The sequence below is a fragment of the Oncorhynchus kisutch genome, linkage group LG2 (genome assembly GCF_002021735.2).
Source record: "Oncorhynchus kisutch isolate 150728-3 linkage group LG2, Okis_V2, whole genome shotgun sequence".
Taxonomy (NCBI): Eukaryota; Metazoa; Chordata; class Actinopteri; order Salmoniformes; family Salmonidae; genus Oncorhynchus; species Oncorhynchus kisutch.
In genome coordinates, this window is record NC_034175.2 from 24,624,838 (window position 1) to 24,647,890 (window position 23,053).

General features: G+C 41.3%; 1 protein-coding gene across 1 annotated transcript; it reads left to right on the forward strand.

The window, feature by feature from the left end:
- The first annotated feature begins 5,696 nt into the window (after positions 1 to 5,696).
- LOC109902175 (serine-rich adhesin for platelets-like) lies at positions 5,697 to 20,041 on the forward strand. The gene is made up of 10 exons (XM_020498310.2): positions 5,697 to 5,809; positions 10,391 to 10,456; positions 11,318 to 11,554; positions 13,276 to 13,422; positions 13,530 to 13,588; positions 16,182 to 16,280; positions 16,618 to 16,780; positions 17,771 to 17,841; positions 18,068 to 18,172; positions 18,458 to 20,041. Exons 2-10 carry the CDS (start codon positions 10,426 to 10,428, stop codon positions 18,710 to 18,712), a joined length of 1,167 nt encoding a protein of 388 aa, XP_020353899.1. The 5' UTR covers positions 5,697 to 5,809; positions 10,391 to 10,425; the 3' UTR covers positions 18,713 to 20,041.
- The last annotated feature ends 3,012 nt before the right edge of the window (positions 20,042 to 23,053 follow it).

Genomic DNA, 23,053 nt, shown 5'->3' on the forward strand with positions numbered 1-23,053 from the left:
GGTGGCTAGGAAAAACTCCCTAGAAAGGCCAAAACCTAGGAAGAAATCTAGAGAGGAACCAGGCTATGTGGGGTGGCCAGTCCTCTTCTGGCTGTGCCGGGTGGAGATTATAACAGAACATGGGCAAGATGTTCAAATGTTCATAAATGACCAGCATGGTCCAATAATAATAAGGCAGAACAGTTGAAACTGGAGCAGCAGCACGGCCAGGTGGACTGGGGACAGCAAGAAGTCATCATGTCAGGTAGTCCTGAGGCATGGTCCTAGGGCTCAGGTCCTCCGAGAGAGAGAAAGAAAGAGAGAAAGAGAGAATTAGAGAGAGCACACTTAAATTCACACAGGACACCGAATAGGACAGGAGAAGTACTCCAGATATAACAAACTGACCCTAGCCCCCCGACACATAAACTACTGCAGCATAAATACTGGAGGCTGAGACAGGAGGGGACAGGAGACACTGTGGCCCCATCCGAGGACACCCCCGGACAGGGCCAAACAGGAAGGATATAACCCCACCCACTTTGCCAAAGCACAGCCCCCACACCACTAGAGGGATATCTTCAACCACCAACTTACCATCCTGAGACAAGGCTGAGTATAGCCCACAAAGATCTCCGCCACGGCACAACCCAAGGGGGCGCCAACCCAGACAGGATGATCACATCAGTGACTCAACCCACTCAGGTGACGCACCCCTCCCAGGGACGGTATGAGAGAGCCCCAGTAAGCCAGTAACTCAGCCCCTGTAATAGGGTTAGAGGCAGAGAATCCCAGTGGAAAGAGGGGAACCGGCCAGGCAGAGACAGCAAGGGCGGTTCGTTGCTCACCTTCCCACTCCTGGGCCAGACTACACTCAATCATATGACCCACTGAAGAGATGAGTCTTCAGTAAAGACTTAAAGGTTGAGACCGAGTTTGCGTCTCTGACATGGGTAGGCAGACCGTTCCATAAAAATGGAGCTCTATAGGAGGAAGCCCTGCCTCCAGCTGTTTGCTTAGAAATTCTAGGGACAATTAGGAGGCCTGCGTCTTGTGACCATAGCGTATGTGTAGGTATGTACGGCAGGACCAAATCAGAGAGATAGGTAGGAGCAAGCCCATGTAATGCTTTGTAGGTTAGCAGTAAAACCTTGAAATCAGCCCTTGCTTTGACAGGAAGCCAGTGTAGGGAGGCTAGCACTGGAGTAATATGATCACATTTTTTGGTTCTAGTCAGGATTCTAGCAGCCGTATTTAGCACTAACTGAAGTTTACTTAGTGCTTTATCCGGGTAGCCGGAAAGTAGAGCATTGCAGTAGTCTAACCTAGAAGTGACAAAAGCATGGATTCATTTTTCTGCATCATTTTTGGACAGAAAGTTTCATATTTTTGCAATGTTACGTAGATGGAAAAAAGCTGTCATTGAAATGGTCTTGATATGTTCTTCAAAAGAGAGATCAGGGTCCAGAGTAACGCCGAGGTCCTTCACAGTTTTATTTGAGACGACTGTACAACCATTAAGATTAATTGTCATATTCAACAGAAGATCTCTTTGTTTCTTGGGACCTAGAACAAGCATCTCTGTTTTGTCCGAGTTTAAAAGTAGAAAGTTTGCAGCCATCCACTTCCTTATGTCTGAAACACATGCTTCTAGCGAGGGCAATTTTGGGGCTTCACCATGTTTCATTGAAATGTACAGCTGTGTGTCATCCGCATAGCAGTGAAAGTTAACATTATGTTTTCGAATGACATCCCCAAGAGGGTGAAAATATATAGTGAAAACAATAGTGGTCCTAAAACGGAACCTTGAGAGGAACACCGAAATTTACAGTTGATTTGTCAGAGGACAAACCATTCACAGAGACAAACTGATATCTTTCCGACAGATAAGATCTAAACCAGGCCAGAACTTGTCTGTGTAGACCAATTTGGGTTTCCAATCTCTCCAAAAGAATGTGGTGATCGATGGTATCAAAAGCAGCACTAAGGTCTAGGAGCACGAGGACAGATGCAGAGCCTGGGTCTGATGCCATTAAAAGGTAATTTACCACCTTCACAAGTGCAGTCTCAGTGCTATGATGGGGTCTAAAACCAGACTGAATTTGGTACACATCCGGTGGATAGAGAGCCGTTTATTATGTTCAACATAGGAGGCCCAAGCACAGGAAGCAGCTCTTTCAGTAGTTTAGTTGGAATAGGGTCCAGTATGCAGCTTGAAGGTTTAGAGGCCATGATTATTTTCATCATTGTGTCAAGAGATATAGTACTAAAACACTTGAGCGTCTCTCTTGATCCTAGGTCCTGGCAGAGTTGTGCAGACTCAGGACAACTGAGCTTTGAAGGAATACGCAGATTTAAGTCCGTAATTTGCTTTCTAATAATCATGATCTTTTCCTCAAAGAAGTTCATGAATTTATCACTGCTAAAGTGAAAGCCATATAATTTAATTTGCTATAATTTACTATCATTTGCTATTACTATTACGGTAACTATGACTTACTTTTCCCTGTTTCAAGTGAAACTGTGAGGGTTCTCTTGCCCTTGTAGGGTTGCCGGATTTTCACATTTTTCCAAAAGACAGTTCGGTTGTAATGAGTTTATACAGTATTCGGTCGGTGGTGAAAAATTTCACATTTGGTAACCCTATTGCCTGGTAAAGTTGACCCCTCTCACTATTATGAAACACAGACAAGTAGGGTGAGTCTGTATTAGAGTGTTATCATCACAGCTCAGTCATGCACAGTGTATGCCTACCTCATTTGGCTATTAGCTTGTTGGTAAAGCTCTTATTATTGTTGTCTTTTACACCGAGGCAAAATTTTGCATGATAATACCTGGTGATAACTGATGAAAATCCCAGCTGGGAATGTAAAGAAAACATATGAAACAAACATATAACCAATGTAAAGGAAACATATGAAACAAACATATAACCAATGTAAAGGAAACATATGAAACAAACATATAACCAATGTAAAGGAAACATATGAAACAAACATATAACCAATGTAAAGGAAACAACACATAGGGTGTGATGGAATCAAAAGTAAAGCATGTTTATATCACATATCCTTGTAGTTTCAATAGCTTGGTGTTGGGATTTCCATGGATAATATTTATGTTAACACACACGCACACACACATTTTCTTAATGTTTTTCATTTTCAAAATAAGTTTAAATTAATATGAAATTATGTATTTGTAATACAAATACAGTAGGTAACTAAATATTTTAAATTCTTACAATTTCACTATGATAGACACTTCCATGAGAAATGCCTTTGTGCCAACTATAGCTTTGACCATGAAAACTAACATGGAATGGATTTGTGCAAATATTTGTTTGTGGTTGTTGTGTGTACAATTCCATGAGAGAACTAAAAGCTATACCAGCCTATGTGTGTCTTTCTTCTCACAAAACGTTCAGGTTTATTAGGAGGGATTTTTTTTGTCACCTGAGTGGCCCAGGTGCCTTTGTGTGGTGCCCAGGTTAGGTATTGTACATTCCAAGAGCCACAATGCCACAAAGAGGTAATTGTTGTCAAGTGGGTTTATTCCTGCAGAGAGGGGGAGGGGAGGGGGGGGGGGGGGTGATTTCTCATTGTGTTGAACAGAAACCTGAAGGTTCCCCAAAATCACCTCACCAGTATGGGAATTATCTCACAAGAAACCCATGAGGCAGCAAGGGCTTCACTACAATCCTGTTGCATTTCTTTTCAGACAAACATCTTTAAATGTAGTTCTATACAGTAGATGAGTGCTTTGAATGGCCTTATGTTTATAAGTTGTAGAAGACTGTGGGAACATTTTGTTTGCAAAAGAAAAGTAAAATGAGGTGATAGGTAAATATGTATAATTTTTACAAGGAGATGTAGAATTTTTCTAAGATTGTTTTGGGTTGCAGATGTTAATGACATGACTATGACCTGTTGTATCACTTTGCTCCAGTGACATTTTTTAAATGAATATGACTGATTACATAATTGTATTAATTTAGTCTCACATGACCATCTGTCAACTGGCCAGCGCACTCCAGATTTGGTCCTGGTTCCTGAGATTATAGGTGTGTATTGAGTTGGCGGGCCGGAAGTTTACCCTAATTTGATCTCTGGGCCCTTGTATGTTAGTTTAAAGCCACCCACCCAGCTCTCTGCCTGTAGTCTCCTCCTCTCTGCTAATTGCGACTAGTAATTGAGTGGGTGTGCAGGTGAGAGTTTCCACTTAATAGGTTGTCTCTCCTGTGCTGTCACTAGGAAGAACAGAGGGTAGTAAAATTGCCCTCGCTAGAAGCATGTGTTTCAGACATAAGGAAGTGGATGGCTGCAAACTTTCTACTATTAAACTCGGACAAAACAGAGATGCTTGTTCTAGGTCCCAAGAAACAAAGAGATCTTCTGTTGAATCTGACAATTAATCTTAATGGTTGTACAGTCGTCTCAAATAAAACTGTGAAGGACCTCAGCGTTACTCTGGACCCTGATCTCTCTTTTGAAGAACATATCAAGACCATTTCGAGGACAGCTTTTTTCCATCTACGTAACATTGCAAAAATCAGAAACTTTCTGTCCAAAAATGATGCAGAAAAATTTATCCATGCTTTTGTCACTTCTAGGTTAGACTACTGCAATGCTCTATTTTCCGGCTACCCGGATAAAGCACTAAATAAACTTCAGTTAGTGCTAAATACGGCTGCTAGAATCCTGACTAGAACCAAAAAATTTGATCATATTACTCCAGTGCTAGCCTCTCTACACTGGCTTCCTGTCAAAGCAAGGGCTGATTTCAAGGTTTTACTGCTAACCTACAAAGCATTACATGGGCTTGCTCCTACCTATCTCTCTGATTTGGTCCTGCCGTACATACCTATACGTACGCTACGGTCACAAGATGCAGGCCTCCTAATTGTCCCTAGAATTTCTAAGCAAACATATAACCAATGTAAAGGAAACATATGAAACAAACATATAACCAATGTAAAGGAAACATATGAAACAAACATATAACCAATGTAAAGGAAACATATGAAACAAACATATAACCAATGTAAAGGAAACATATGATGTGTCGGGGGGCTGGGGTCAGTTTGTTATATCTGGAGTACTTCTCCTGTCCTATTCGGTGTCCTGTGTGAATCTAAGTGTGCGTTCTCTAATTCTCTCCTTCTCTCTTTCTTTCTCTCTCTCGGAGGACCTGAGCCCTAGGACCATGCCCCAGGACTACCTGACATGATGACTCCTTGCTGTCCCCAGTCCACCTGGCCATGCTGCTGTTCCAGTTTCAACTGACCTGAGCCCTAGGACCATGCCCCAGGACTACCTGACATGATGACTCCTTGCTGTCCCCAGTCTACCTGGCCATGCTGCTGCTCCAGTTTCAACTTCCACCTGACTGTGCTGCTGCTCTAGTTTCAACTGTTCTGCCTTATTATTATTCGACCATGCTGGTCATTTATGAACATTGAACATCTTGGCCATGTTCTGTTATAATCTCCACCCGGCACAGCCAGAAGAGGACTGGCCACCCCACATAGCCTGGTTCCTCTCTAGGTTTCTTCCTAGGTATTGGCCTTTCTAGGGAGTTTTTCCTAGCCACCGTGCTTCTACACCTGCATTGCTTGCTGTTTGGGGTTTTAGGCTGGGTTTCTGTACAGCACTTTGAGATATCAGCTGATGTACGAAGGGCTATATAAATAAATTTGATTTGATTTGATTTGGTAGTAGCACTGTAGAAAAGGAGAGAGGGAGAGACCCGAGAGAGAGGTGCTCTACACATCATCCACAGCTGATACAGACAGTTTCATCCTCAGACTTTTGCTCAACGCTACACACAGGTAAGCGTTTGTTGTTGTTTTTCCAGAAAACATTTAGTTAAAAATCTGTTTGCGTTATTTTGTGCCATTACCTGCTAATCTCAGGCTGATTCAGTTCAACAAGGAGGGTTGCCATGGTTGCTTAAAGATGATATAATAGAGAATAATGTTGCTTAGGTTTACTTCACAACAATAAATATGAGGTTATGTTATTGACATTGAATGCTTTCCTATTTTCACATAGTGCTGAAAGTATTAAACTGAGATTTTTGTACCTGAGATTTTTGTACCTGGCCTACAAACAAAACCCCATGATGTCAAAGTGGAATTATGTTTGTTTTTTTTACATTTTTACAAGTTAATAAAAAATTAAAAGCAAAAATGTCTTTAGTCAATAAGTTTTCAACCCATTTGTTATGGCAAGCCTAAATAAGTCACCTAATAAATTGGATGGACTTAGAACACAGATTCAACCACAAAGACCAGGGAGGTTTTCCAATGACTTGCAAAGAAGGGCACCAATTGGTAGATGGGTAAAAAAAAAAAAAGCAGACATGCAATATCCCTTTGAGCTTGGTGAAGTATGTAATTACACTTTGGATGGTGAATCAATACACCCAGTCACTACAAAGATACAGGCATCCTTCCTAACTCAGTTGCAAGAAAGGAAGGCAACCATTCAGGGATTTCACCATGGTGACTTTAAAACGGATGCAGAGTTTAATGGCTGTGGTAGGAGAAAACTGAGGATGGATCAACAACATTGTCGTTACTATACAATACTAACCTAATTGACTGAGTGAAAAGAAGGAAGCTTGTACAGAATACAAATATTCCAAAACATGCATCCTGTTTGCAATAAGACACTAAAGTAAGCTTGATGCCTTATTGCAAACATGTTTTGGAATATTTTTATTCTGTACAAGCTTCCTTCTTTTCACTCTGCCAATTAGGTTAGTATTGTGGAGTTACTACAACGTTTATCCATCCTCAGTTTTCTCCTACGGGTCTTTCAGCATGTCAAAATTGCTTGAAATTGATCATTTACTCATGGAGCTTACATTTGAAATGTGTTGTTAAAATGTATTATTGGCCTACTGCAGAGAGTATGCACCACAGGCGCACCTTTCCACTTGTGCTCTCCGAACTCCCGCCAGTAGAGAACACATTGTTCTCTTTTTGAAATGCTTGCTGTTACTTTCACACGTTTGAATGAATATGTGGCAAATCTATATTCCCATTTAATCCTACAATAATTGCCAGGGTTTCGTCGTTCCTTCCCCGTATCGTTTATTGCGACACTTATACATTTATGTTTCACAACGTTTGATAAGATACATTTTAACTTAGCATGTCTTACCCTCTGAGTGGGCGCGATGTTTATTGTTTACATGAACGTTTGCAAGACTCTTGAGGTAGAAGCTATGTTCATTTAATTCAACTGGTTTCCTTTGTTCATATTTACTGGGCTATGTCAGAGTTCCAAGTGCCTGTGTCCTATGCATAGAGAAGGATATTCTCTAGTGGACAAAAGGCCGTTTAGCATGGGTAGCTTCATTGAGGGCTTCAACCATTTTAATGTAGTCCTTCATTTCACATTTAGACAAATTTCTAAGTGCTTCCTTTCAAATGGTATCAAAAATATGCATATCCTTGCTTCAGGTCCTGAGCTACAGGCAGATATATTTGGGTATGTTATTTTAGGCAAAAATTCAAAGAAGGGGTGGATCCTTATGTAGTCAACTGGGTGGGACTTCCAATGTTATTGGCTGATCCTTCCTGGTGACCCTGTTGGAGTCATGTCAAACCGGGTCAAAATTGACTACTTCAAAATTGAGATTGCCTCAATGGTGCTGCCCCATTCCTCATGCTGTCACAAACACTGAAGTGAAACAGATACGAAGATGAGTCCTCTATATATCTCTATGGTCCTAGGTCTGTCATTCTGGTTGTGAGTAATAGTAGCACATGGCTCAGTGCGCCTAGACCTTATACAGACATGTGTGTGCCTTCCCAAATCATGTCCAAACAATTGAATTTACCACAAGTGGACTCCAATCAAGTTGTACCAACATCTCAAGGATGATCATATTTATTAGAGGTTTCACCTTGCTCTTTTGTTTGGGTTACATCCCTGTGTTTTAGTATACGTGTTTGTTTTGGACTTCGTCCCCGTGCCTTTCATAACAAAATAACCAACCCCCGTATTGTGAATTCCTGCGCCTGTCTCCAATCATTTATACAACGTGACAGAATAACCAACCCTAAATGGAGACAGTGGGAATGGCCCGTCCGATGCCGCCGCAACTTCGCAGCTGCAACTGGCCCGTCAGACGCCGCCGCAACTTCGGCAGCTACAACTGGCCTGTCCGACGCCGCTACCACTTTGGCAGCTGCAACTGGTCCGTCCGACACCGCCGCAACTTCGGCAGCTACAACTGGCCTGTCCAACGCCGCTACCACTTCGGCAGCTGCAACTGGCCTGTCCGACGCCGCTACCACTTCGGCAGCTGCAACTGGCCTGTCCGACGCCGCTACCACTTTGGCAGCTACAACTGGCCTGTCCGACGCCGCTACCACTTTGGCAGCTGCAACTGGTCCGTCCGACACCACCGCAACTTCGGCAGCTACAACTGGCCTGTCCGACGCCGCTACCACTTTGGCAGCTGCAACTGGTCCGTCCGACACCGCCGCAACTTCGGTAGCTACAACTGGCCTGTCCGACGCCGCTACCACTTCGGCAGCTGCAACTGGTCCATCCGACGTCGCCACAACTGGCCCGTCCGACGCCGATGCAACTTCGACAGCTGCAACTGGCCTGTCCAACAACAACGCAACTTCGGCAGCTGCAACTGACCCCGACCGACCCGCACCGTGTTCCTGTGGTCGTCCTTGAGGCCTGTGTCGTCCCGCTGCTGCTGCAACGTGTCAGGGGAGGGGGATGGCCCAGTGCTGGGTTCCTGTGGCGGACATCCTGGACACTTGGCTGACCAGGGATTTTCACCATCGGCGCCCTGACCTACCAGCACCGCGTCCCTGTGGTCGTCCCCGAGGCCGGTGTCATTCCGCTGCTGGTGCAGCCGTCAGGCGGAGGGGAACTGTCACGGATTCCCTCGGTACTGCTGCTCATTCCGTGCACCTGTTCCGGAGGTCTACGTCCCATGCCTCGAGGCGTCACTGAACTGTCTCATTACGCACACCTGATTCCAATTCCCCTGATTAGTAATTGTATATATGTGCACTCTGTTCACCATTGTCCTGTCGGGTTATTGTTCCTATGTCCGTTGGTCTGTGAGTACCTGTGCTTTGTTATTTCAGCTTTCATGCTGCGTGTATTGTGCACTTGTTATTACGGGTCTCGTCCCGTGTATTGCTGTGCATTTGTTATTATGGGTCTCGCCCTGTGTATTGCCGGTCTTGTCCCATGTATTTATTAGAGGTTTTACCTTGCTCTTGGGTTTTGGGTTACATCCCTGTGTTTTAGTATATGTGTTTGTTTAGGGCTTCGTCCCCGTCCCTTTCATGGCATGTTGTATTTTTGGGTGGAGTATTGAAACCTCCTATTACGTATTCCTGCGCCTGTCTCCAATCATTTATACAACATGACACTATTGGCCACTGTTTGACCCTCTGTATCCAGGGTGATGAGCCCAAAGGAGACGGTGGTTGGTTCCTAGGGAGGGATGAAAAACATGCCGTGCTTAGTGATATTGCACTGGGGACATCACGAGGAATAAACACATTTTAATTGTGTTCATGGCTGAACGGCTGCCAACCGACACTACAGAACAAAATCATGTCCTTTGATGCCACACGTTTGTGTCTGATTATTTTGGCAATGGTCAATATTGTAATTTACCAGCCACAATGTTGTTGTGAGTAGATGGTTGTTTTACAGTTCAACACCTATTTTCTATTCCTAACTCTCCTTTCTACCTCTCTTTCCTACATTTAACAAAATGTGACTTACAAATCAAGCGCTGCGGCCAATGCAAACCATTATCAGATCAGTTTCCCCATAGAACAATTAGGGAATTGTTTGCGGAGGAGCCCTCAGATAGATGATGGCATAAGATCAACGGATAAGTCCAGGTGGGACATAATGAATGTAGATGTGTAAACAGTCTGATTGCTCTACCGAATCTGACTTAGGTCATGCGTCAACAGCAAAGGCATAATAGACCTATGGGTTTTGGTCTTTACTTATGTGGTTTGTGGTATTACTTTTCTCCTCTTCATGCTCCAGGAAGCGTTATTCAATAGTCAGGTAACCACGCTGCCGGAAGACAATAACGAACCTTTATATCACCATGTTCAGGGTGTCACATTTCACTGTTTCTCAGTTTATTTCTAAATGTAAGATCTTCTGTGCCTAAGTCCTACTGTAGCAGTGTTAATCGTTAAAGGGACACAATCGTCATTTATATTGATTATAGGGGTTCATTTTCTTAGGAACGTTTTCTTCTTATTGTCTGTACAAAGCCATCAGAGTCACATACTGTATGTACTGTAGATACTGGTGTGGAGCTGGAGATCATGAATATCATGTGCAAACATATCCTGGGTCGAATTGAACTCGCTGTGAATTCTTTCCCTTTCTAGACTGGACTAAGGGCTCCTACTCCCTCCAGAAGACTATGGCCTCAACTGCTTTTTTTAAAGGCACAGGTACGTTTACTTTCTAAATATGCCCATTGCCTAAAAAAAATGTGCACAAACACATACCGACTGATTCTTGAATAATGTAACTTATATAACATGAATCAAAGTTATAGAAGTTATACTATTCAAGAATTGTCACGATTGTCGTATGGAGTAGACCAAAGCGCAGCGTGGTGTGAATCCATTATTTTGTTGAATGATGAAAAACACGAAGAACACTTAAACAAAAACAAAAAAACGAACGTGACGCTATGACAACGAGTGCAGACACAGGCAACTACACATAGACAATAACCCACGAAATACCCCAAAAAGATGGCTGCCTAAATATGGTTCCCAATCAGAGACAACGATAAACACCTGCCTCTAATTGAGAACCAATCTAGGCATCCATATACATATATAAACACCTAGATGATAAACAACCCCATAAACCTACAGAACCCCTAGACAGTACAAAAACACATACATCACCCATGTCACACAAACAATAAAGAAAACAAAGAATACTCAGGTCAGGGCGTGACAAGAATCAATGGTTAAATATCAAGAATTGAGATTTTCAGATCCCAGATTGTGACTTTAAGATTCCAGACCGTACCTGCAACTGCAGTTAAACTGCAAATTTACTGACATAAAAAAAAGTTATACTGCGGTTATACTGCACTCTAACTGGAGCTCCTGCAGCTATACTGCACTCTGAAAGCAAACTTTTTTCGTAAGGAAAAAACTCATCTAGCCGAACAAAAGAGACTTACTTCCCACATGAATATGACAATAACACGCATGGTTAAGAGCTTGTTATGTTTAATATACAGGACCTGCTAAATGATGACAGCTGTATGCCTCTCTCTTCTCTCTGAACAGGCCTCCTGCTCTTCTTACTACTGGGACTGCAGCCATCGTCATTTGTTTCAGGACAAAACACAACCTCGAGTTCCAATACAACGACCGATGCTACAACCACGGTGGCTGCAACAATTGTGTTGTCAACTGACATGAGTACTGTCTCTGCAACAGCTACGATGACAGTTACCACAGCTCAAGCTACAATGTCGTCTGCCATTTCTTCTACGAATGCTGCAATGTCATCTACAGGGTTGGGTAGGTTCCTTTCTAAATGTAATCCGTTACAGTTAGTTAGGACTTGGAAATATGGAAGTATAGATTTGCCAAATTGTATTACCTGAGCATAACCCCAAAACGAAGGACTTATTAGCGAGCCCTACTCTGTTGTTTATGATTTTGTTGTCATGGAGGACTGATTGGGCTCATTGATTTGAGTTGTAAATAAATGTTGAGCTCATGAAATGTTTTGCTTTGAGCACTACAGAAAAGTGCTATTTACATGTGAAAAATGAACCCCATATGCTGCATTTGCTATAGGCCTATTGTTGACCTTTTTGTTGGTGACACTTTGATAGGTTGATAATATGCAGCTTTTTAAAGGGCAAGTCCACATATGAAACAATACCAAAATTGTCGCCCTGCCTCTGTTTTGGTAAAACGCTGAGGGATGGGCCTGGAGAAATGTAACCACTCTCAGATTGGTAGAAAGAGCTACGGATGCAAGGACTGACCAATCATGATATCCAAATGATTGTTTTAACCATGTTATGAGGCTATACAGTATTTGTTTCCATTTACTTTGTTTACAAACATTGGGGGAAAACAAGCTTATATTTTGGGTTCTCATGGAGTGTGACAGTTGAACTGAGCTCATGAGGCATTTATAAGTTATATTCTTCAAGAATCAATGGACATATGTATATATATATATATATCACTACCGGTCAAACGTTTTAGAACACCTACTCATTCAAAGGTTTTTCTTTATTTCTTACTATGTTCTACATTGTAGAATAATAGTGAAGACATCAAAACTATAAAATAACACATATGGAATCATGTAGTAAGCTTTGCACACTCTTGGCATTCTCTCAACCAGCTTCACCTGGAATGCTTTTCCAACGTTCTTGAAAGAGTTCCCACATTTGCTGAGCACTTGTTGGCTGCTTTTCCTTCACTCTGCGATTCAACTCATCCCAAACCATCTCAATTTGGTTCAATTTCTGCACTATTTCCGTACTATGCAGCTGTTGTAAGAGCACATTTTCACTGGCTGTCCACTGGTTTCAAAAACAATGATTGATAGGCAGCTGAAACTTCTTGAATTCAACCACTTGAGTTCAAATACACATTTGGATTTGTGAACTGCCATGCACAACAACCACAATCCGTAAGGTGCAAATAGCTAAATGAGAACGCAGCAGTGTGATTCACATCAATGAGTTATGTAGATAACAATAATAAGTGATATCCATATCGCCATAGACTACACCACTGCTGTCATCCTTACCTACAAGCGTTTATTCAAATTGGATAATCTTGGGATGCTGACAGCAGTCGCACCATTGGAAGACATAGCTTGGACTGTAGCCTACAAAAACCTATTTGTGCTCTTTTCCAGCGATCGATCAAACACATTTGGTGTGTCATCATAGTGGTCTCTGACTTTTGGTCAGAGAACAAGCTTATTTTGTTCCACCAGTGTTTGTCAATGCTGATTTGAATGTCAATGAGAAAACAGACATGTCAAAGATTTTCTTTGCGAACATCTTTTCTGAATTTAAAAGTAATCCTAGAAGTAATCACCTCGTAATTTTAAAAGTATCTGTAATCTGATTACAATATGTGTGTTGGTAACTCATCACAGTTACCGTTTTTATTTTTTTTGTAATCCCTTACGTGTAACTGATCCGTTCCTCCCCAACCCATGTTGTCTGGCATTTCTTCTATGAATACTACAATGTCATCGGACTCAGCAACTACGATGGCAGCTACCAGGGTTCAAGGTGCTGCTAATACTGCAACCTCTACCTCCAATTCGTCAAGTGTAGGTTCAATGACAACAGCCATGACCTCCACTTCAAGAAGTGTAACCATTGACAACTCAAGGAATACAGTGGCGGGTAAAACAAAATAGTGATTGTTTTATGAATTCACATTCAGGATATATGGTAGATATATATTTTTTGCCACTTTTCTCTCACACTACATTTTGTCCTTGCTAACATAGGTAGTGGAACCACAAGCACGGACAATACTACCTCATGGGGCACCAGTGGCATGACCATGGTGAGTCTAGTACTTTAGCAGTCTAGTAGTATATGATATGATATTACATTCACACTTTATTTGAAGTGGGTATACATAATTCATCTATATCATCTTTATGAAGCCAATCATGACGCCTTTGTGAATTGTTGCAGTATCATTAATAGCAACCTTCCTTGCACATGTTTTGTTCAACATCATTCACGAGGCCACCAAGTAAATAGTGCTTGTAATTATTGCAAATTGTCTTAGAAAACAATTCAGTTGAATTTGCTGATATGCGCCTCTTGGAAGCGTGTGCATCATTTCCGTGACGTTGTCTGCTAACCGATCAATATAATGTGCTCTGTGGTTGCCATGGCACCGTAAGGTGCTCTTTATATTTTCTACATATTTTAGATTTTAAGTGTTTTTTGTTTTTGCTAAATCATTTAGTGTTTATTGTGTATATCTGGTTGTTTTCACCCATGGAGTTGAAGGACTGATGGCAAGTCTACTGTGTGGTTTGGCTATAGTTAGCTAGCTAATGTCTGCATATAAAAGATCTCACAAAGCACCGGCTTCTTGACGAATGAGACTGGACTACATTTTGGAAATGGGGATGACTGTAGCTCTGGACTGATGACTATAGCTCTGGACTGATGACTATAGCTCTGGACTGATGACTATAGCTCTGGACTGATGACTATAGCTCTGGACTGATGACTATAGCTCTGGACTGATGACTATTGCTCTGGACTGATGACTATTGCTCTGGACTGATGACTATTGCTCTGGACTGATGACTATAGCTCTGGACTGATGACTAAGCTCTGGACTGATGACTATAGCTCTGGACTGATGACTATTGCTCTGGACTGATGACTATTGCTCTGGACTGATGACTATAGCGCTGGACTGATGACTATAAGCTCTGGACTGATGACTATAGCTCTGGACTTTTTTTGCGCCGTAGCAGTTTGAGGCATCACCTGTGGGTGCTACTCGTTAGTTGTGGAGGAGTACTATGTCCATGCTACAGAGATGTTGAGCTGAGAACGACATCAGGGCCAGCAAGCCAACTGCACCATCTGGCATCGATCATCTGGCATCGATCATCTGGCATAACTCCAGTGGGTTGTCAGAAGCACCAGTCTCTGTCATAAGTGGGTACACTGTTGTGACGGAACTCTCAGAGCTGGCTTCATCAACATCAATTTCTTTGTTTTGTTAAACTACCTAATTGTTATGTCAATTTACATGTTTTAATATATTTTTTAATCTGTTGACCTATACTGCAATTCAGCTTTTAGCTGCAAATGTGTAGGCTACAAGCTTAAACAAACCAACGAAACAATAAACCCTTTATATACCGTCTAACAATATATTCCACTCTTTATCTAAGTGTAATTGATACACTGTAACCTGATTCATCTTGCCAAGCAGAGAGACAGGTTATACTGCATCAGCTTTACAATACATACTACCCTTACCCTTATTCTTTATTTTACTTATGTACTGTTTAAGGATACCACAACTGATTAAAAATAATTGGTTTGCCGTAAAATTTGCCGTCAAGTTAAAGCTAAATACTGTATGGAAAATGGTATTTACCATCTACCATGTACTAAAAAGAACAGTTTTGAAAATGGTATCTTTTGTATTTTTTGCTGTTGGAATAAATGTTAGTTAAACAACGAGTCTTATCATTATCTGATGTATAGGTGACTAAACTAAATATTCTTATGGTATTTCATGAAAAACTTAGATTTTGCATGTATGACTCAGAGGTTAAATATGTATTCAACGCCAATTAATGCACAATGAAAGGGCCTGAACATAAGATAATGGGAATTACTCAGTGTTTTGAAAACACACCCCCTTACATCTGAAAAATGTGCCAAATTGATTGAGGGAAAAAAACTCTAAGTGGATACAGACTGTTTGTTTTGCAGTCCACTTCAACCACTGAGTGTACATCACCATAGTGTGGGTGTGGGGGGGTTGAGGGGATGATGACTGGGTCCGTGTTTGTGTCAGTGCAAGTTGGCACTGAGGAATGAAGTAACTTAGTGGGAGAGATTATTTCATGATACATGTGGTCCGCTTTCCATCCCTTTTAATGCCTTATCTGGGAGCTTTCCTGAAGACAAGATATTTCACATCGATTAGCACGATGTCGCCCTATATAAAGCACCGTTTTGTGGGGAAATAGCCAACTATGTCACATTTAGCATTGCCCTCTACATTGGTCATGGCAGTCTTTATGCACCCTCTGTTATAGAGTATGACATACAAGTACAGTTGATCTGTGTAGTGCAGACTTTATGTATGCTGTAAAGACTTTCTAAGTTGTACTTCATTCAAAGTCGGACCGATATTGCTGTTTGATTGTTTAGAGAAAGCATAGATAGATGATGTGCTCTGATCCTCTCTCTCTCTCTCTCTCTCTCTCTCTCTCTCTCTCTCTCTCTCTCTCTCTCTCTCTCTCTCTCTCTCTCTCTCTCTCTCTCTCTCTCTCTCTCTCTCTCTCTCTCTCTCTCTCTCTCTCTCTCTCTCTCTCTCTCTCTCTCTCTCTCTCTCTCTCTCTCTCTCTCTCTCTCTCTCTCTCTCTCTCTCTCTCTCTCTCTCATAGATATCCTGTCGCCAGTTCTCCTGTAACTACTCAGACTGCTACGATGTGTACATGAATAGGACTTCTGTTTCATGCAACGCTAATATCACCTTCTGTGAGGTACAGTATACGCTATGCGTGAATTTTAGAATTTGAATAATACAAATGTACTTAAGATTTCTTACACAACTATAAACTAAATGTACATGCTATAGTTCATGTTGCATCTGCTGTCATTCATTCGTGTCACACCTATTTTAGATATAATCTTCCTGGCCCTACTACTAAACGTTTCACACTGTTTACTTTTGTTTTGTCAGTTGCATTTGATTAAGCAATACCGGAATGTTGTTCCGACTTCATCTATTATTCCCTTGATTAACAATAGCAACAACAAAAATGTACGTGTATTTGTTTTTAAGAGTGTGCTAACAAAATGTGTGTGATGCCTTCTCAGCTGAAGAGACAGGAAGACATGACTTACACCGGCGGCTGCAGTTCCTCCTGCAGGAATGCCTGTGTCAATAACACTCAGACCAACTGTACCATGGGATGCTGCAACTCCACTGGCTGTCTTCACTCCACCCTGGCCTCCATGGTTCGCCCAAACACTACAACAGGTAAACCTTTTTTATTTTCCAATCATTTTTTTTATACAATAAAGAAAATCAATGTCCTGTGGCCTGCAGTGGTCCACTGGTTTAAACCACTGCCTCTGGATCAAATGTACTGTGTACCTCTGAAAGGATGGGTTCAAATCCATCCCACTGCTCAAGCACCCTCTCTCCTCCTTACTTTCCTCTGTCCATCCTGTCTAATAAACACATAAAAATACCTAAGGAGTGGGACTAGCCCACTCATTAAAAAAATAAATGTCCTTGTTTTGATATCTAAGTGCCCTGTATAATGACTGTTTTCTATGCTATTCTGCATTTCTTCAGTTTCCTTGTAAACTGTGTGCCAGACTCAGTAAAGTCAGTCAAACCGTACTATGGTGTCCTTAGTGTTGGAGTTGGTGAGCCTGTAAAAATCCTGTCTTTTACTGTGAGATTCATGTTTACATGTATCACCACCACATCAATTGGGAGACTGTTACTGTATGGGGCTGAGTTATGTCTGTTGGTCTGTATTTTTTAAACTTCTTTATTTCACCTTTATTTAAACAGGAAGGCAGGTTAAGAATAAGTTCTCATTTACAACTGCGACGTGGCCAAGAATAATGCAAAGCAGTTCGACACATACAACAACACAGAGTTACACATGGAATAAACAAACATACAGTCAATAATACAGTATAAAAAGTATATACAGTGTGTGCAAATGAGGTAAGATAAGGGGGGTAAAGGCAATAAATAGGCCATGGTGGCGAAGTAATTACAATATAGCAATTAAACACTGGAGTGATTGATGTGCAGAAGATGAATGTGCAGGTAGAAATACTGGGGTGCAAGTACAATGCATAGTATCTTATCACTATTCCTTTCATTTGTAAAACATGCTGTTTACTTTGAATAAATCTGAATTGCATTATATGTGCATGAAAGTACAATGTCCTATATAGAGTATTGAGACATGAGTCATATAAAACAGTGTTTTAATTGTTCCTCCAGTGACTACAGTGATGATGACCACCACCACAACAACAGCAGCAGCCACCACTACAACTGCTATACCAACCAATGTAAGAACTTGCTTCTGGGCGGCAACTTGAAGTTCTCAGGTTAATGTAGGCCTACTAAAGTAAATTTCCCAATGTGTTAGGGTACATTTCTATACACATTGAAGGGGCAATCTGGGAGTGTGTGTGTGTGTGTGTGTGTGTGTGTGTGTGTGTGTGTGTGCGCGCGCATAGGACTCATAGTCTGTGAATTTACCAGCCTTTGTTAACATCATCCATCTATTTACAGAAACTTAAGAAGTGCCAGATGTTTCAGTGCACAGAGCAGAACTGTTACAAGACTTGGATAACCAAAGACCCAATGCCTTGTCCCCTCAACCAGCCCTACTGTGAGGTAGGCTTAATAGTGCACCCCTACACTACCCTATTCATCATTCTATACCCATAGTAGACAAACTAGACATGCTTCATTGAACTGTAAATGCTGTAGGATACAAAATGTACACTTTAAGAATTTTATAACGAAAGAAGGAAAATACATTTGGCCACGACAAGAACGATTATCTGTTATCGTCTCAATAACATCACTCAGACAAGAGAGAATTTCCTTTTCGCCAATCTTGTACATCCTTCAACTCATCTAACTTCATGCATTCTCAATCCACATTTCTCTTTTCAGTTGAAAAAGATGACAATTGGTTCAACAACGATGTGGATGGGAGGCTGCAATGCCGACTGCACAAGAAACACTTGGTGTACGACCACAACAGGTACATGCCACCAAGAGTGCTGCAACACCTCCATAACATCCTGCCTCAAGCTGGATGGGTCTCTGAATGTTCCTTCTTCTGCCACTAGAGGTCCTCACTTCCCTTTAGCATTGATCACTGCTGTACTGCTGGTTTGTCTGCTCAGCATTGGTTCTCTGGTTTAAACTGGGTCGTGTTCAGTGGGTACAAGCGGAAGAAAATGTATTGAAAGAGGGAGGAAATACCTTGACTTGTCCCTTGCAAAATGGTTTAAAACATTGCCTGTTGTGTGACTTAATGAACAACCCTGATGTGTCGACCCACTGAGCCATTGCTTGAATTTAAACAGTAGCAGTAGTAGTTAGCACGGCAAAACCTGGTTTCCATTCCACATGAATACTATACTGGTTGTAGGTCTAGCCTACTCTGTTTTTGTTTGTTTGTTTGCTTGTATATGAGAGGTATTGAGATACTGTATGTGAGGGCTCATATGTGCTTTTGAGAGATTTAGGTGATTTAATAAGTGATAATGATTCCCCTATGTGAGTCCAAACCAAATGGGTTTAAAGTGATTTATTGAAGAATCTGACGATTAATATGGCTACAGAAAGCTATTCAACCATACCATCATACCCATTTATAAATCAGTACTATGTAAAACATAATACACAGAAGATAGCTATTTACGATCATAGATGAGTGACCTAATGTATGGTACGGTAATTAATTCTGCTTTTTCTTATTGAGATTTCTGTAAGATGACGTTTCCAATTATGACATTTTCATAAATATCCTATTTTTTTAGGCACATTTTCTTTTGCCAGTGATTTGCATGATGACTTCCATGTTCTCTTAGATTTTTCACTTGCAAAGACCTAGCCTGGTCTCAGATCTGGTTGTGCTCTTGCTAACTCAATTGCTCATTGACAAACCAAAAATGCCCAGTACAAGGAGTTGGCATGATAGCACAAACAGACTGGCACTCAGGCTAAAGACTTTCTCCAATACAAAAGCAAACATCTTTACAGATATTGCATAATAACTCAGTTATTACCTAGTCCTCGCTAGCATATTGTGAAGGACAGATTGACAATTTATGCACTTTTTAAAACATATATATTGGGTTATAGAAGGTTTTTGAAATATTTGTACTGACGCATTGAGGTGTAATTCATATCTGTGAACGTAGTCATACACTGTACAACTGGAATATGTGTTTTACGCCTTTTATTATTTAGCTGTATTCATACTTATAATTTACCATCATAACAATGCGGAAATTGATTCATAAAAATGGGTTATAAAATTGAGTTATCAAAATGTCTAAGCGTATATTTTTTGCAGTAGTTTCATGGAAAGTAGGCATACAACACCTGATATGTCATATCTAATATTTGGAGATTAGTTACTAAAATAAATGTGTCATGTCGGATGCGTTCTACATTGTGCATAGTGTACAAACTGTAACAACTGCTTTTAAAGTCATATGAATTAAATAAATCTAATCAAATGTATTTATATAGCCCTTCTTACATCAGCTGATATCTCAAAGTGCTGTACAGAAACCCAGCCGAAAAACCCCAAACAGCAAGCACTGCAGGTGTAGAAGCACGGCGGCTAGGAAAAACTCCCTAGAAAGGCCAACACCTAGGAAGAAATGTTTGACCAAAACAAAAGATGAATATTTTCTTTGAAATCGTCTGCAGAGCTCACCTGTTAAGAGATTGATGTAACTGTACTTGAATCAACTAGACTTCTATACCGAATACTGCATCAAAATAAACATTATCTACAAGAGAACCGGCCAGGTCCTTGTAGACTCGCTCTTATGTAGTAATTGTACCTTATAAAGCATTGGCCATTCAGAATTCATACATAAATTAAACACATTTAAATGACAAAACATTTTAATCCGTGCCTCTATGCACCATTCATTAGAATTTGATTACCATGGAGATGGCTGTTAAAACCACATAGAAATATTTTTTTTGTAGCTGTGGCTAAAACCATAGATATAGAACACGATTGGTATATTGCCTATGGCTAAAGCAATATTGTTGAAATATCATTACAATTGTAAAGGTTGCATCATCTTACCAGAATAAATGTCATGTCAAATTCAAACATTATCACCAAAAGACAATTTATCACAATGAATTCAGAACAGACATCTTGCTCATACAGTGCAGATGGATGACTATGGATGCAACTATGAATGCAAATGATCACCCATCCTTTTCAACACCAGGCTTGGGTCCCAATAGGACCCCTGGAGATCATGTTAAGTTCATTGATGACTCCATTCCCTCCAACCCTGGTGTTGATGAGGATGACAATGTGATCCATTCAACCAACTTTGTGAACCACTTCTCAGGTAAGAGCTAAGAAAAATATATATTTTTAAACACCTCTACCATAGAGATCTTTGCTGAACTTTGAATATTGGTAAATTATTTTTTCCAATAGGTTGCGTCATTTTATTTTCATTCATGACATATCAGTACCCCTGAAGATTTGGTTCAGTTTGTTGCATAATCAATTGTTGATGAGGATGTCAATTATGTGGTCATCTGCTTGGGAGAGTTATGGGTCAACCGCCTTCCTGGACATGTCTCAGGACAGCTTGTCCAATGGAGCCCAGTCCTCTCAGTCCAAAAGACATTGACTACCTAACAGCTAGGAGTTCAATCTATGTCCAGTTGATCTAATTTGCTATTGGATTGGTGTTACGCACGACCTCTAGGAAGAGGGAACGCAACACCCTGCTACAACTCAACTCCCCGTGGAGTGAAAGAGGTATGGGACTGTAGATGCAAGTAAGGATGACAAAGGCAGAGAATTAACCTTTTACAGGGAATTTATTCAGTCACACGGTAATTTTGGAAAAAGGGGCTGGACGGAACCAAAGCAGAGAAAGTTAAAGTTCCCCCTCTCCTACTTTACCTACTCACAACTTACCTAACAAGCACCACCTGGCGCAATAACCAAAATACAGGGGATGGTCCAGACGGGTCTTACCTAGTGTGCATAGACAAAGTACATACTCGGGTATATTTATGCCCGCAGGTCACTTGCCTAAGCACTCTCTTCCCCCCTGGGAACAAATTAAAACGAATACAAACATAAGTAAACCATTTCAATAAACAAAAACACTGCGTCCTATGGGGACCTGTCTCTGAGCAACATCCAACACAGGACATAACCATCAGCTCTCTCTCCTAACAAACGAACACTGGCTTTTAAAGCTTCAGAAAGAGTCGATAATTGAAGACAGCTGGATCTTCTGATTAGAGGGCGGGGTCAGATCTCCAATCATTGATGGGGCCGACCAATCAGCTGCTTAGAATTTCCGGAAGCCATCCTGAAACACACACATCCAAACAAAACCACAACACAGAAACTGGGGCACATAACAATTTGTTTGTTTCAGTGTGTTGTTCCACTCTCTTTACCATCTGACACTTTGTCCCTGTTGATCCACATACCTACACTGCTTCTGGAGACCCGGGGAGTCTCCTGACCAGAGGGCTTTGACTCCCCAGGAATGTCTTCACCACAATGGGTTGTCCCAATCCTGTTGGTCTGAGACCACTGATGTCTACTCTCTTAATAGGAACGAGGAGCTCTAAAGTAGCTGAAACCACCTCTCGGGTAAGATCTTTCTCTACCATGCTGCTTAGTCTGCTAAACTTTGATTATTAGTAAAATCATTTTTCTGGTAAATTGCTTGATCTGCAATTTTTTTCCCCCTCTTGATCTACATATTGGGTATTGCCTCACTTGAAAGCCTGGAGCCAATCGTTCCAGTCTGCTTATAATCACTATGACAACCCTGGCTACCTGTCAGTTACGAGTTCTACCTCTGTCTCGTGTGCTAGTTTGCCTAATTTGTCTAATTTGCTTGATTTTGCATTGGATTGGTTTGTTTGAGTATTGGTCCACTCTCTTTACCATCTGTCACGTTATCCTTGTTGATCCACAAAGTCACCCTGTTTCTGGACTCCTGACTCCAGCAGAGCAGGGAGCCCCAAGCAGTCCAACAGCTCCAGGGAGACTCTTAACCAGAGGACTTGGACTCCCCAGGACTGTCCCCATTGCTTTTTAACTCCTGAGGATGATGTGTTGTACTAGTTAAATAAAATGTAACATGTGAACAACCACCAGGTTCTTCCTGGAGTCCCGGGACATTCCCCGCCGCTCTGCAACTCATGTGGACAATGAAGAGGGTATGTACATTACAACAACCACCAACTCCATTTCCAATATCTGAGGATATTTCCCGATACTCTGGCTCCACCCACAGCAAGCATTCTGAGACAGCCACCTCAAATGTATGCTCTACTATTACAGGTAGCCTAGTGGTTAGAGCATTGGGCCAGTAACCAAAAGGTTGTTAGATCAAATCCCTGAGCTGACAAGGTAAAAATCTGTTGTTCTGCCCCTGAACAAGGCAGTTAACCCACTCTTCCTAGGCCGTCATTGTAAATAAGAATTTGTTCTTAACTGACTTGCCTAGTTGAATTAAA